The 15895-nt window shown below is 35.6% G+C and overlaps 1 protein-coding gene across 2 annotated transcripts in view; it reads left to right on the forward strand.

The window, feature by feature from the left end:
* The window catches only part of LOC111872863 (twitchin), a 77725-nt gene that overhangs the window by 9336 nt on the left and 52494 nt on the right, over window positions 1-15895 (forward strand). For both annotated transcript variants that reach the window (XM_023867091.1, XM_023867092.1), the window contains exons 7-14: window positions 2578-2874; window positions 5327-5521; window positions 7890-8077; window positions 8670-8945; window positions 9406-9681; window positions 13623-13770; window positions 14649-14835; window positions 14941-15056. In XM_023867091.1, coding sequence (XP_023722859.1) covers window positions 2578-2874; window positions 5327-5521; window positions 7890-8077; window positions 8670-8945; window positions 9406-9681; window positions 13623-13770; window positions 14649-14835; window positions 14941-15056 — 1683 coding nt within the window. The remainder of the gene's footprint in view (window positions 1-2577; window positions 2875-5326; window positions 5522-7889; window positions 8078-8669; window positions 8946-9405; window positions 9682-13622; window positions 13771-14648; window positions 14836-14940; window positions 15057-15895) is intronic.

Raw genomic sequence — 15895 nt, forward strand, 5'->3', positions numbered from 1 at the left:
AGAATAGGTGTTTTCCTTCACCTGAGGACGGAAACAGATCCAGTTTCCGAAACGTCGTGTTTTTATTAGTTATCTTAAAAACCAGGACGATGGATAAAGTCCAAAAACCCAATATATCAGTGTACTCGGAGGAAACCTGCCCCAGTGCCACTTTGTCCACCACAAATCCCACTTCAGACCCAGGCTCGAACCCGGGCCACCGCGGTGGGAAGCCAGCAGTATGGCTTGGGACGCTCTCTAGTCTTTCATAGGACTCCATAGTGTCACAAAAACCACAGTCTGCACAATCACTGTTGTGAAAAACCCTGAAGTTAAAAAATTCTTGGAGTTTGGGCCTATTTAGCTGAATGTTTTTACAAGTTTTATAACATGCTTATGAATATCTGAAGCTCTTCATATCAATTCAAAAAGTAGGAAGAGACATAATGTTTGTACAGCATTCAGTATTATTTTTTTGAAACCAATATATTTTTGCCACAGAGAGATGTTGTGTTGAGCACTCTATTGCAAGAACTACGTTGAATTTCACTGTTGGACTACAAATTTATATGATCTAAATATAACATTAACAGCACAAGATTTGTAGAACTAGAAGTCAGTGCAATAGGAAAATATGTTTTATACCTAGAATTTTTTATTCAAATTCTGAAATGACAATAGTTTATAAAACCCTCACTCAAAGTATCAAATACTGACATTTCTCTTTACAGTTGTAGGTTCTGGAGATATACCAAAATACACCCAAATTCATTAGATGGAAGTTTTATGCACTGGCTCATTTAGCAGAGAATAACTCTCAAGTATTTTCATTAAAGATAATTTTTTGCATTTGTTCATAGCATCACTGCAAGAGACACTGCTTTTATAAAATATTCATCACATTTATTCAAAATCTGAATTAAAAATTTTCTGCTTAAAAACTGTCGTTTGCAGCATTTACATTTAGTGTGGAGAGCCAATTCTTTCGAAATGAGGAACTCCTGAACTCACATGTAGTGACTGAACAATTTAGTTTCATGATAAGCCAAGCTTCAACTGTTCTGATGACTTGGATTGCTGTACTTGCTCCACTCTGCAGCTTTGCACATGCTTTATCATAATCATTATGTATTAATGGTATATTTCATGTAAGTCAGTAACATACAAGTCAGCGATAAATCTAAACCAATTCTATATGCAGATGACACTAGTATAATATTTAAGAACTCTAAATTTGACAACTTTAAAAATGACATAAATATTGTATTTGAAGCCTTAAACAGATGGTTCGAAGCCAATTTACTCTCATTAAATTTTGATAAAACCCATTACATATCATTCACAACTAAAAACAACCACCAAATTGATCTGGACATCAGTTATGCCAACAAATTAATCTGTAAAGTACTTGATACAAAATTCCTTGGAATACATGTAGACAGTACACTGTCTTGGAAAATACATATTGAACAAATTATACCTAAATTAAATGCAGCTTGCTATGCGATGAGATCAATTAAGCCTTTTATGTCACAGGAAACATTGAAGATGGTTTACCATGCCTACTTTCATTCTATTATGAACTATGGATTAATATTTTGGGGGAACTCTTCACATAGTGTAATAATTTTTAAAATACAAAAGAATATAATTAGAATCATTACAGGATGTAGAAGTAGAGATTCATGTAGAGAATTATTTAAGAAATTAAAAATTCTACCTCTTCAATCACAATACATATTATCGCTTCTCTTATTTGTTGTTTACAACAAAGATAAATTCAAATTAAATTCTGATGTCTATAACATGAATACTAGACAAAAATATAACTTCCACCTACCCTCATCAACTTTATCAGTATATCAAAAAGGAGTCTACTTTACTGGCATAAAAGTGTTCAACAATCTGCCACAAAGTATTAAAAACTTGGGCAATGATACTAAAAAGTTTAAATCAGAGTTAAAGAATTATCTACATGCTCATTCCTTCTACTCTTTAGATGAATACTTCAATGTAAATAGAGAATGATGTAAAATTAAGTTATATTAATTTTTAAGCTAAAATTGCCTGTACTTATGTATGTAACCTTTTGACATGTTCTGTATCCAAAGGTACTAACCTGCTTAGGATTTATAGAATGTAAATAAATTGAATTGAATTGAATTGAATACAATTTGAATATTTTATGATTTTATCAAGCACTGTAGAAAGTATCTCATTGCTTATTGAAAAGAAATAAAAGAGTACTTTATGTGTATTTGAGTATGAAGTCTTCAGTTTGTCTTTACTTAATTGCTTGTATAGTTATTTGTAATTATTGAAGAAAAAGATATGCCTGGTACAGTTACATGCTTTTATTTTATGATATGATATAAAGTAACATCATTGTGTTTGTCTGCAGATGCTGACCAAGAATGCATGGAAAATTGACTGCATTATTTACTGTTTTTCTGAATACTGCTACTCCTAATTAATGTATGGCAGTTACTACCATATCATCACAAAATAATTTACTAGCCCAAGTAAATTTATTTTTATCAAAAATATATTTCAGGTAGTAATGAAATCATGAAATATCATTTAATATATTTTTTCCAGGTTATGTGATTGAGATGACAGAGTATGGTTTGGATAACTGGAAAGCTTTACCAGGATTCTGTCCCAAAACTGCTTTCACTGCAAAGGGACTGCATGAAGGAAAGCGTTATGTGTTCCGAGTTCGGGCTGAGAATATTTATGGCTTATCAGAACCTTTGGAGGGAAAACCTGTTGTAGCAAAGAGTCCATTTGATCCCCCAGATGCTCCAAGCACACCAGAAATTACAGGTTACAGCCCAAGTACTTGCAGCTTGCAATGGAATCCACCAGTATCTACAGGAGGGAAGCCTATAACAGGTAGAATATCAGTTAATTAATTTTCACAAAGGGTCATATTTACACTAAAATTTTTATTCTGTAGAATTTTACTCTTATCCAGTTTCTTACTGAAGTACTTGAAATAAAATTCAATAAACTTAATATGATATTATAAATTATTTCCATTTGAATGAATAGCATAGTGAAATGTTATTCTTAGTATAAATTAATAACAGTATGTGTCTTTCATCTCATGTGCATTTTGTCTTATATAAAATCTGTTGACCCATAATGCATGTAACATATTGTCACGTGTTGGCCATGTGTAACACGACAAATAACTTCACACCATCTTGGATCTAGCGAATTTATTCCACATTCGCTTTTACACTTACACAATTCACAATTTCACAACTACTGCAATCTGCAGTATCACAATTACTTCCACTGCTCTCGGCGACTTCACGATCCACACTCTGTCACTCCTAATTTCACACTCTGGCTCACACACTGCTCAGCCGGTCATTTATACCGTTCCATGTTGTCCCGTGTTAACAGCAGTGCCCCCTGTTATGTTACCGTAGCAGCAGCAGCAGCTCCTATGCTGTTACATCACCCCGGATTGGGAAGGGGGGGGGGTGTTACCAAGCGTTGCGCTGTCCACCTCACAATACTTATATGGAAAGTTCAAAATTTCTTATTTTCAGTAGTATGTAATGGGGCGTGAATCTCTTTTCTGTAGTTCTATTCCAATATTTGATTTGAGAGACCATGCAATTTGCATGGGAATGGCTGGAATCAGTGACGGTGTGGGCAGATCCTTTAAACACTCTGCTTGTATTTTCATGACATGGAAGGCACCCTTCATAACCACATATTCAGAGCCTTGCATTTACTTCTTGACCTACAAATGACAATTATTTTACATTGTCTGATTTAACAGAACATGTTGTCAAGTCTTGTAATGTCCTCAGAAATTATTTTGGTATAACAACATGAAGTGTAGGGTACTGGTACATTACATTTTTGCTTCAACGCATATATGTATCCAAAGTGCAAATTTCCATATAGAATGGTAAAAAAGAAAGTATCACACTTTGATTAACAAATCTGTCACTGCCATTTTACTCTGCCTCAGACCAAATTTAATAAAATGGTTTGACCAGAATTTATAGACCTGTCTGGTGATATGGTATAAAAATCTCCTTATTTTGGCTAAATGATGTACTCTTTCAACTGTATAGAATAAGCACCATGTTAAGTTTGTTCTTTGTTTCCCCATTGAATGACAAGAATCATCACACTTAAGGAAAGTTTTAAATTCAAGTTTAAAAAATTAACTTCTTACACATTTTTAGTCACATTTTATACCTTATTTATAGAACATAAATTATTATTATATTCACATTGGGATTTTCAAAGGAATGAAATGATTGAAATCAACAAGATTTAATTAACTAAAACAGTAAGAAGAATGAATTGACATGACAAATGTACAGAAACAAATAATGTTTCAAGGTTAGATATGGCAATCTGTGGCTTGACCACTTCAGCACTGTCATCATTCATAGCTAAAAATATACTGGAACAGCAGAAATTTTGGTGCTGTCTTTGATTCCTTGAGTTTCTGCCTGTCATTAAACCATAGTGATGTTTCAACATCATGCAGGGCTTTCACATTTGAAGTATCCAATCAGATGCTGCTTTGGCAATCTTGTCAGTAAATGCATCAACAAAGGTACAAATCCAAACATCTTGTCAGCCAGTGAATTATAAGTCAGTCAAACCAGAGAATCACTCATTTTAAGTCCAACTAACTACTTCTAAAGCATTGATCTAAAAAGCCCAACAACCACACTGGAGAATCCTGTACAAGAGACATTGTTTCAGATATTACAAGCTGCTGATGTCCCAGTTCCATTTCTATGTAAGTGCATTTATGGATTAGCAGCTGCTGGAAAATTGTATAAGATGTTAGAAACAAATTACTTTCCCACCACAGCTTCTGTATTTGTCATAAATTTTTACAGAAGATATAGTTTATAGAACAGTAAATCACAACCCTTTGCAGATTTATGGGAGTTTATTTAACAAGTGAATGACTAAGTCAGTGATACAGTAGTGTTACAGCTTACATGGGATGAATTCAATTGTTGTCTGAATGTTTATTTTGTAATAAATAGTGAACACATTGAGCATTTATGGATAAAGCTTGGAGTGCTTCTGTGCATTTATCAAGTTATTTAGTTGTAACTCCTCTAGCTCACTTATATCAGTTAATATCATTCCATTCAATCTGGAAATCTCTGTTTCTAAGTAGGCAACACTTCTTAGAATATTGACAACATACATCATTCTGCAGCCTACAAAATTATTTTTTGCTTCCTATTCACCACAATTGTTTTCTAGGCATTATAACCTAAAGACATATATTGTACAAACCTGAGTTATGCAAACAAGTTGTCATGTAACACTAATTGTGTTTGGACAGGGTATTATGTGGAGAAGCGTGAGCGTGGAGGTGAATGGATTAAGGTGAATAATTATCCAACACCAAATACAAGCTTCACTGTACAAGATCTGCGAGAAGGCGCCCGTTATGAATTCCGTGTGATTGCAGTCAATGAAGCTGGACCTGGAAAGCCCAGCAAACCCACAGAACCGATTACTGCAGAAGCACAACGCTGTATGTTCTCACATTTTGAGCATTCATATAATAGGACTTTTCTGGTTTCACTTAAATTTATACAAGAGTGATTAAAAAAGTATGTACACTTTTCTTTTGCCAGTAGAAAGTAACAGATTGCCTGATGACAGTTGGTGGTAAGGAACCATGTTAGATGATGTGTCAGTACACTGCGTGACATGACCTTTAACATACCGAATAAGCTGCAGTGAAGCAGAGAACAAAACTGTACCACTTCCAGTTCTTACTAAAGAAGAACAGAGGGTCATGCTTTGTTTTTAAGGATTTTTTTCTTTGGCATTGAAAGGGTTGAAATTCACACACGTTTATGTTCTCTGTGTGTGAAGAATATATTACCTCAGCGGAAACATTTACATAAAATGACAGAATTTGTCAGAAGGTGTTGTCACGTTGAATGACAATAATTGACCTCATAATGCTATTAGAGAAACCCTCTTATAGATGGAATTTGAAGTTCTTGGTCATCCAATAAAAACTGTTGTCATTGCACCCTTGAATTTCCATTTGTTTAGACCTCTAAGGGGGGCTGTCAGAGGTCACTGTTTTGCAAATAATGACAAAGTGAAAGAAGTGGTGCCTGACTGGCTTTTCACTCAGTCCAAACAAATTTTTCTGATGACATCAAAAAGCTTGTGGACCATTGAACAGAGTGAAAGAAGCAGGCAGACTATGTACAAAAGTGATACACTTAGAACCTCCCATATTTAATTCAATTATGGGAAACGTAATAAGCGCAGGATTTAATTCAGTTATGGGAAACATAATAAGTGCAGGAATTTTTTTTAATCATCTTTCTACCTGTCTGTTTTAAGTTATTAGTCAGTGAGGGAATTATGCATTTACCATTGCATAATTTATATTATTGTTAGAGGCCATGTAACTATATTTTCTTAACATAAACAATCACAGGATGGTGTATTTCAACAAAATTCCTGTTGTCTGGCTATAAATATGAGAATTATAGCATGTACATAATTTTATACATTCTATTCAATCCTTTTTTAAAACATTTTTAATGGCCTTAGTATCTGTTTTCACCATGTGATAGGTTCATTCTGAAGCAAGATAATATACAGAATAATCTAAAATTTATTTAGGTTTCATAGTTGGATATATATTATTTTTCACTTGTTTATGTTGTTTCCTTTGGGTATTCTCTGATTTTACTATGCATATAGAATGTAACGGGATGAAACATGTGCTTATATATTTGCTTATATTTCACATTTTGAACAAGGGGAGCTAGAACTAAACTATATGGTCTCTTGGTTTTAAGCATCTCTTGATTTGATTCTTCTTCACTTACATTTCATAACTCCTTTTTTTCCCCCCCCCACATAAAAAATCTGCAAACTCATTTCCATTACTCTTCATTCCATGTCAGTCACTTCCTGTCATATTCCATATTTATATTCTTATTCTTTTGTTATTCATATCTTCCTCCTTTTTGGTTTTGCCATTTTCCTGTTCAGCACATCTGATTTGTCTTTTTCATAACATCCTGTAGTTCATTTTTTACATTTGTTATTTTACATTGTTCTTCTCATTCACTTCTTTTTATATAGATGTGATTTTAATCATTTATTCTCTTCATATTATCTTTTTTCTTCTTGTCTTTGGTCCATGTTTCATACATGAATGTAAATATTTGTGGTGCATAATTAATTCTTCTGTTTTCTTTACAGAACTTTTATATCTGATCATATCTTCTGCTTGTATATATTCACTCTGCATTGATTCCTTTAGGTTGCTTATTGTACTAACTCCCATGCTCTTACTTATGTTGACTTTTAATTTAACTCACATATTACAATGTAGGGGTCACATCACAATTTGCTCTTTCTGTGTGTCATGTTTTTGTAATATTTAAATATGTCTGTATCCTTTTATACTCTCCTTAGCTGTTATTATATACAAATTTTAATTACAAGCTACCCTGCATCTGTAATGTTGTGGATAAACAAACTTTCTTAGTCATTTAGATAATATGAACACATAATTTCCTTCTTTTCTTCATTGTCTTTCTTTTTTAATTCCCTACTAATTTGATTGACCTTGTTTTTTTTTCATTCTTTTCCTTTGCTGTACTTCAGTCATTCTCTTCTTCATCATCAGGTTTTGGTAAAGTACTTTATCTTATTTATTTTCCTTTTAACCTTCTTGTCCTTTCTGTCACCACTCTCTTACAATCTTCATATATTTTTATTGCTTTATTTTCATCAATTTTCTGAAAGATTTATTGAATGAAAAGTTCTCACTTCTAAAATATATCCACCTGATTTAGAAATTATTTCCCAGAAAGTCCAATATGATATAATCAGTAATGGTAACATAATTTTTTTCTCAGTGAAACCTGATGCACCTGAACCTCCTAAACCTGATCGCATTACAAAAGATAGTGTGACCCTTTCCTGGAGGCCTCCTCGCAGTGATGGAGGATCAAAGATCAAGGGCTATATTATTCAAAAGAAGGGAAAAGGAGATGCTGATTGGTCTGATGTCAATGGGACACCTGTCCCAGTAAACGTGTTTAAAGTAAGTTACATCCATCTCTTTGTTAGATGTAGTAATATTATAGTTAATAATCTTTACTCATTGATCTCTTGAGTATGGCTTTTTAGGATAAACGGCCAGTGTTACACAAAGGAAAAGTGAAGAAAACTAGAGAAGATTATCGGTAGTAAACATGACAAACATATGAATGCTTAACAGTGCTATTTGGCATTGTTTCATTATTACAAAGGAAATAAAAATATGCTGCAATTGTTACTGACTAAAACCACATATACTTTAGGATATGAGCTTCAGCACCATACTGTCTTCATTGTACAATTATCTATGACATATGAATATATTCCTTTACGAACATATTGATATTCAAATAATGCGGTCATTTTGGAAGGTTATGTCTTGAGAAACAAAAAAAAAAAAAAGGAATAATAAGAGATTTGTATTTTTAAAACAAATCATATTCATGCAGTTTCTGTAAATTAAGCTGTTGTATAAAGTTTCTAACATTTTGACATCATCATTTGTAATTATACTCTTACAAATTTATGACAGTATTCTTTTGTGCTTGTGTATCAAATTAGTTTACCTATGTGACACCAAATTATTTACACTGCAGGTGCCTAATCTGAAAGAAGGTGATGAATACCAATTCAGAGTTATAGCTGTGAATGATGTAGGTCCATCAGATCCCAGTAGGCCAAGTAATAGCATACTGATTGAAGAAGAATCTAATAAGCCATGCATGGACCTAGGAGGTGTTCGTGATATTACAGTGCGTGCTGGGGAAGATTTCTCTATCCATGTTCCATATGTTGCATTCCCAAAACCTACACTTACATGGTTCAACAATGATACACTCCTGGATGGATCAGATACCAGAGTACATCAGCAAGTAAGTATCAGCCTCCATAGTCTAGGTGTAACGTTCCCACCTCATGACTCAAGGTACGTGGGTTCAAACCCGGTGGAGGTCGTGGAATTTTTAAGGGCAGAAAAATTCAGGGAACAAGCCCTCCGGGAGGAACTTTTGCCTCTTTAAATTTAATGAAATGCTATCAGTTGTCACAAAATAAGGCAAGCAGTGGGGCAAGCATAAATTCCATTGTTATATTTTTAAGTTTTGATATGCATCATTTGAGAGACAGATTAAATAGTTAACAGAATCTTAGTACTGATAGCTTTGTGTGATATCTAATCCAAATGATCTGAAGATGTAAATGGTGCATGCAGTGTCTTGGAAAAACTAAACACTTAAGAGTGATAACCACTTTGTGTTATTTGCTAAATGTAATGGTAAAAGTCATTAACTAAAATTTTCTTTTACATGCACAAATTATTTCTTCATGTTGCAGTTGGCTGATGACTATGCCAGTATTGTAGTGAAGAATTCCAAGAGGTCTGACACAGGTCAGTACCGCCTGCAGTTGAAAAATCAGTCTGGCTTTGACACAGCCACTATTAATGTACGGGTGTTAGATCGGCCAAGTCCACCTGAGAATCTGAGGGCTGATGAGTTTGCTGGTGAGGCACTCACACTCTTCTGGAATCCTCCAAAAGACAATGGTGGAGCTGATATTACAAACTATGTTGTGGAGAAGAAAGAACTGCGATCTGCAGCATGGCAGAAGGTACAAGTATCTCTTTCTCTATGTTATATTACTACCTAGTACTACATACCACAAGTAGCTTATCACCATAGTTAGATATTCAGCAGCCATTAAAATATGTAACTAGGTTAAAAAATGTAGTTCAAAGTTATGTGGGAAGTTTTTGTATGAATGTGTGTTTTAACAGTGGCCTGGAATAGCCCAGTTAGTATAGTGACTTTCAGGCCGTGCCATAGCTCAAGCAGTTAGTCGCTGGCTTCCCACCGCGGTGGCCCGGGTTCGATCCCGGGTCTGGTAAAGTGGAATTTGTGATGGACAAAGTGGCTCTGGGGCAGGTTTTCTCTGAGTACTTCGGTTTCCCCTGCCAATCTTCATTCCACCAGTTGCTCCACAATCACCCTCACCTATCATCTGGGGCTGGTACAATAGGCCAGAAGTAGCCGCAGTACAAGGGACTTAGTCCACCCCACTAGCAGTTATTATAGTGACTAGATTGTGGACAGGATGACTGAGGGCTTAGGGTTTAATTCTTGGCACAAGAAGACTAGTTCCTTTCCCCACATCCTCTATACCAATGTCCATCCTACCCTCTTAACCAGTGGGTGTGGGGGACCCTTTCCACAGGTGAGGACTGAAACAGCCACGGCATGAAACTGATCACTTACTACTATCTAATGCCAATGTTAAGAATGTGCAGAACTTTATATACCTCCCATATATTTTCATGGTGTTGTGCTTAATGAAGCATAGGGAGAATGTTATGTGTATTATTGCAGAAGTAAATTCAACACCCTTGAAACAGGGAACCAGAAAAATAAATAGTGAAACCATTGCTTAATTTCAATATCTATTAGAAAATGAAACTTGGGAACCTGTTTTCAAAAATAAGGATAGAAATTATAAGTTTAACTCTTTTTTATATATTTTTCCAAATATCTTTGAAGCCAGTTTTCCTATGCAGAATAAAAGTGTAAGTAGAATAAAAAACCACTGGATTACACAAGGAATAAAAATATCTTGTAAACATAAAAGGGGTCTGTATGTAGACAGCAGGAACAGTAATAATCCCTACATGAGAGTATACTACATAAGGTATTGCAAAATGCTGAGTACAGTTATAAAAGATGCTTGAAGGCAGCATTACTGTAGGCTTATAACAAAATCGAATAATCAGATAAAAACAACCTGGAATATAATAAAACATGAAACAGGGAAATCACATCTGACTGAACAGGTACCATCTCTCCTTATAAATGAAGAAAAAGTTGAGGACCCAGGAGAAATTGCAGATGCCTTCAATACTTTTTTTCTAATAATTACAGAAAATCTAAACTTGCATCAAGAAGTGGGAGATAATGTCATTTCATTTTTAAGACAGGCATTTCCTAGAAAATTCACTGGTATTAAAAACATTCCAATCACTGAAACTGAAATAAAAAGTATAATACATTCCCTCAAAACAAGAAACTCTTCAGGTTATGATGGAATAACAAGTAAAATTTAACATTTAACATGGACTTAATGTTGTTCTTGACTTGTCAAGCTTTTTTTGGCCGAGGTGAAGCAGGGCTCTTCCATTGCGACAATTGCTGCTTACTTTCAGGGTTGCAGCCATAAACCCAACTTTTGTCACCACTGACATCCTTCGAAAGAAAGTTTGGATCCTCTTGAAGCTGTTGTTGAAATTCCCTGCAGACTTCCAAGCGATGCTACTTCTGTTCATTTTGCAGCAATCATGGCACAAACTTCGCCACAATCTTCCTCATGTTCAGTTCCTCTGACAAAGTTCGTTGACATGTACCATAACTTAGTCCCAAGGTGTTACAGAGGTCTTGGATGGTCAGTCTACAATCTTGCAGAATCAGATCCCTAACGTTCGCGACATTTTCTGGTGTGGTGCCAGTTGATGGCTGTCTCGAACGATCGTCGTCATCAGTCGATGTTCAGCCATTTTTTAAATGCTTATACCAGTCGTAAGTTTGTGTCTGGCATAAACTGTTGGCACCAAAAGCTTACTTCAACATTTAGTGCATTTCTGCAGCAGTTTTCCCAAGTTTAAAACAAAACTTTATACAGACACACTGCTCTCTCAGGTCAGCCATCGAAAAACTGCAAACTCACAGAAACAGCAATGGAAATACGTTCACCAACAATAAACCCAACCATTCAACTTGACGCTGCTTGCCACACTGATTCAAGAAGGGTGTGTGTGGGGAGACACCTAGTGGCATTTTGATGTACTCATAACCATTCGCGCACAAAATTCAAATTTCAGGAACTTTTGGATTGCACCACATATTTTCAGAATGAAATATTTCACTGCAATAAGTATAAGATAATCACAAACTGAGCATTTTTTGTACAAACGCATTTTTTCACAAAAGCATGCACAGAGAATTTTAATCAGTCAGCTACTAATGAACATGAACATTGCAGATTTGGAATAATTTCTTTGCCTTATCACATTAACATGAGAATATAACTGAACTTCAATGTTCCAGTAATGTCACAGGTTAAATTATAAGATATCCGTAATGAAGGAACATTTGCTAGCACTTTCAGAATTCAAGATTATTCTGAAGAAATGATATGTTAGATTTGAGGTGATCACAACAGTGGCTATGAACAGTACTCTCTTCTGGGATGTAATTCCATATAGTCTTGTAGGTATACCAATGTTTCAGAAGAACATGCTGCTTTCATCTTCAGGGTTAAAGAGTAAGTGAAGCAAGTAGCCAATAAGAATCAGATAGCAAGCAAAGCAAGTCACATGTCAAGAGATGAATCAGTTAAGAAAATTGAAGGAACTTAGAGAGAACCAATGGGAACAAAGGGAGCAGTACAAAGGCTAATAGAGGATCTCAGAGAGAACCAGTAAGAGGAAATAGAGGAGTGACTAGTGTTGGTCCCAAAAGGCTGCATTTTTATAGCAAAATGTGTGAAGGTGAGAGAGAAATCATGCTAGTCAGTTGTAGGTAAAGGCCAAGGAAGAAAGAAGAAGGTGCTGAGGTGGAGCAGCCAGCAAACTCAGGCTTATGGTTGCCTTGAAAAGACAGAGTCATGCTCTGGTAAGGGCAGTGTATCCTGGCCTAAGGGTCTGGTAGATAACCTCGTACTGAGAACCCTATTAAAGAGGCTTCCCACAGTGTTTAAAGGGTAGATGAGAGGTTTCCATGACTTGCCTAAGCAGAAGCCTTCATTATTTTCCTGTTGTTTGATTAGAGCTCAATGTCAATCACCTTCCCTGATACAGTCCATCTATCTGGATACAGTAGAGAAGATGCAAATGTTTTGGAGAACCTTGCCCTTCTCCTCCAACACAATATCCTATACCTGCTCTAACCTTGTTCCTGCTCCCCAGACCCTTCCCCTCTCCCTCTCCACTGATTTTCCATGTAGACCTGTCCCTTCCTTTCCTGCTCTCATATAGCTGAGTTTATTTCCGACATTAGTCTGCTGGCACCTTCTCTCACTGTTTCTTCGCTTGCGAATTTACTTATTTTTCCTTCTACCCTGAAGATGGAGGCGATACGTTCCTCCGAAACGAGGGTTAACACCACATCTACATGGTGCCACATCCCAGAAGACTGCTTTCTTCAAGGTGGTACTCTACTGCAAACTATTTGTCACCGGACTCTGTGAAAGAGTGGCAGAAATTCAAGTTATAATATAGTGTTCTAATAACATACTGGAGGAAAAAGTTTGTAATTTGAAATATAGAGCTGAACTGTATATGTTTTTAAGGAAACAGATGATTCTTGAAGAAAGAGATGTATGTATAGGCATGTCACTCATCAAAAATAGGCCCAACTTACAGAATATTTCTATTCTTCCATTTGTTATTATGACTCTCTCATAAATTAAAGAAGTGAAATTGTTACCACCTGTTTCATAAATTTCTGCAGCAATGCAAGAAACTGCTGAAGTTACTCATATTTACTGTATCAATCATTATTTCTTAGGTAAGCAGTTATGTGACTACACCATTCTGCCGTATCCGCAATTTGGTGATTGGTCGAGAATATGAGTTCCGAGTTATGGCTGAAAATCAGTATGGCACATCTGATCCTGCTGTTATTGCTGATCCTGTTAAGGCAAGACATCCATTTGGTATGTATCCATAACATAGAGATAAGAGGGACATTCCTGCATTGTCACCTGAATTTTGGTATGTCACAAAATAGTCATATGATAAAACATGTTATGTGGGTCCCTTGTCATCATGGCACGGTACATCCTCAGGTTTCGGGTGGAGGAGATGACCTCCAGATATGGAGGGTAACTGTGAACATATTGAATAAGCAGTTGTGGACAGCTGACAAGTGTGGTTCTCCAGCTTGTGGGTTGGGCGTGGGCCTAATAACTCCTTGCCATAAAAATTAGATTGTTAGAAAAAGTCGCAAAGGGCCTTCCTTGTACTTGGACAGATTCTTTTGATAAACGACCTAAACTAAGAAAAACTGACATGAGATCTGATACGTAGAATGTTAGAAGCCTGTATACGGCATGTTTGATCATGACATTTGCTAAAACTGAACATGGAGGTTCAGACAAGATGCCAAATGACATACAGACATGCATAAGGTATAAAGATGAGTAACAGGTAGTCAATGGAGGCATAATGGCAGGCTTGTGGTAGCAAAGATATTGCAAAGCCAAATGTAAAATTGGTAGGATCAGGGTCATCTGGGTATTGTAAAAATGATTCAAAAGGTAGAAACTCTTAGTCCCACATTTGACATTAGTCAGGTACCACTAGTTCACTGAATAAAAAGGATACAGAATCTTAGAGAAATATGAACACTTTTAGAACATAGTAAGAATCAGTATCACAACCAACCTTAAGTAATCTTTGCAGTTTGGAAAGTACAGTTAAGTAAAATAAAAAGCAAATCTAACTATAGCATTTCTTTCCTTTTCAGTGTTCTTCATGAATTATTTTGAACAGCTTCCATTTCACAAGAGTAAATAATGTACACATTTTGCAGATCCACCTGGCCCTCCTGGTACACCATATGGTGTTGAAACAACAGAAGATTCAATCACTATCTCATGGACAAAGCCACGTCATGATGGTGGTTCCCCTATCTTGGGTTATGTCATTGAGAAGAAGTTGATTGGTGAAGACAAGTGGACGAAAGCAACACATGCGCATATAGTTGAGCTCACATACAAGTAAGGATAGCAAAGAACTATTTAGGTTTTCAGAATCAGCCCTATCATTCAAAGAAGGTTTTAATGAGCTTGATTAGTTTCTTAAGAGTTCAATTCCACTTGCAGAGTTCCTAACTTGATTGAAAACCATGAATATGAGTTTCGAGTAGCAGCCGTTAATGCTGCCGGTCAAGGAGCCTGGAGTTCATCTTCTGATGCAATTGTCTGCAGACCTCCACCGTGTAAGTTTCAATATGAAAATAAACTAAAAGTTATCAGTAAATATAACAGACTGAAACATGTACCCAGTATAGATTATGCAGAAATTAACCACCTACTTCCAGTAATTGACCATTATTCCCAACAAATATTGATATTCATGGTTCTATTTTTGGATGCATATGAGAGTTGCATTTTTTTACAAATTTACAAATTTGTTATTTACAAATCACTTTTGAATCAATGAAGTTAACCAATATGTTCCTTAACTTACACATAGACATCATGTTGGAACCTGAAAGCCTACAAAATTTCTTTTGGGACATTAATGAACAAGCATTCTATAATCTATTTTCTAGCATCAGCAGTCAACTTTCACTAATTATATGATATTTACTGTGTTCAGAGCAAACCAGTTAAAATTTGAGCATGAAATTCATGCTAAATATACACAGCATTAACAAAGCAGTGAGCTCCTCAGAAGCTCACACATCTTTTGCTGTCCTATCAGCATGGGGGATATCACATCACCACAGCATGTGACGCAGTGACACATGAATTCTAGTTGTGCATTCGAACTGTGAGCAATTTTTTCACACTCTTGCAGAGCCTATTACCATCTGAAATTTTGATTACAGTAATTTCCAGAAGGGCCCATTATACAAACAAATTTAAAGTGAGGTTTTGATCAAACCAACTGGACCATTTTCTTGTCAGGAGAAATCCAGTTATTTTCTTTCCTTCATCATAAGCCATTATTAAATAAAATGAGCTTCTGCAGATACAAACTAAACTTTAAACTGCCAATCTCATTATTAAAATTTGAAATTTTTTATATTGATGGCAAATATTTTAACTTCTA

The sequence above is a fragment of the Cryptotermes secundus genome, unplaced genomic scaffold (genome assembly GCF_002891405.2).
Source record: "Cryptotermes secundus unplaced genomic scaffold, Csec_1.0 scaffold298, whole genome shotgun sequence".
In the NCBI taxonomy this organism is placed as follows: Eukaryota; Metazoa; Arthropoda; class Insecta; order Blattodea; family Kalotermitidae; genus Cryptotermes; species Cryptotermes secundus.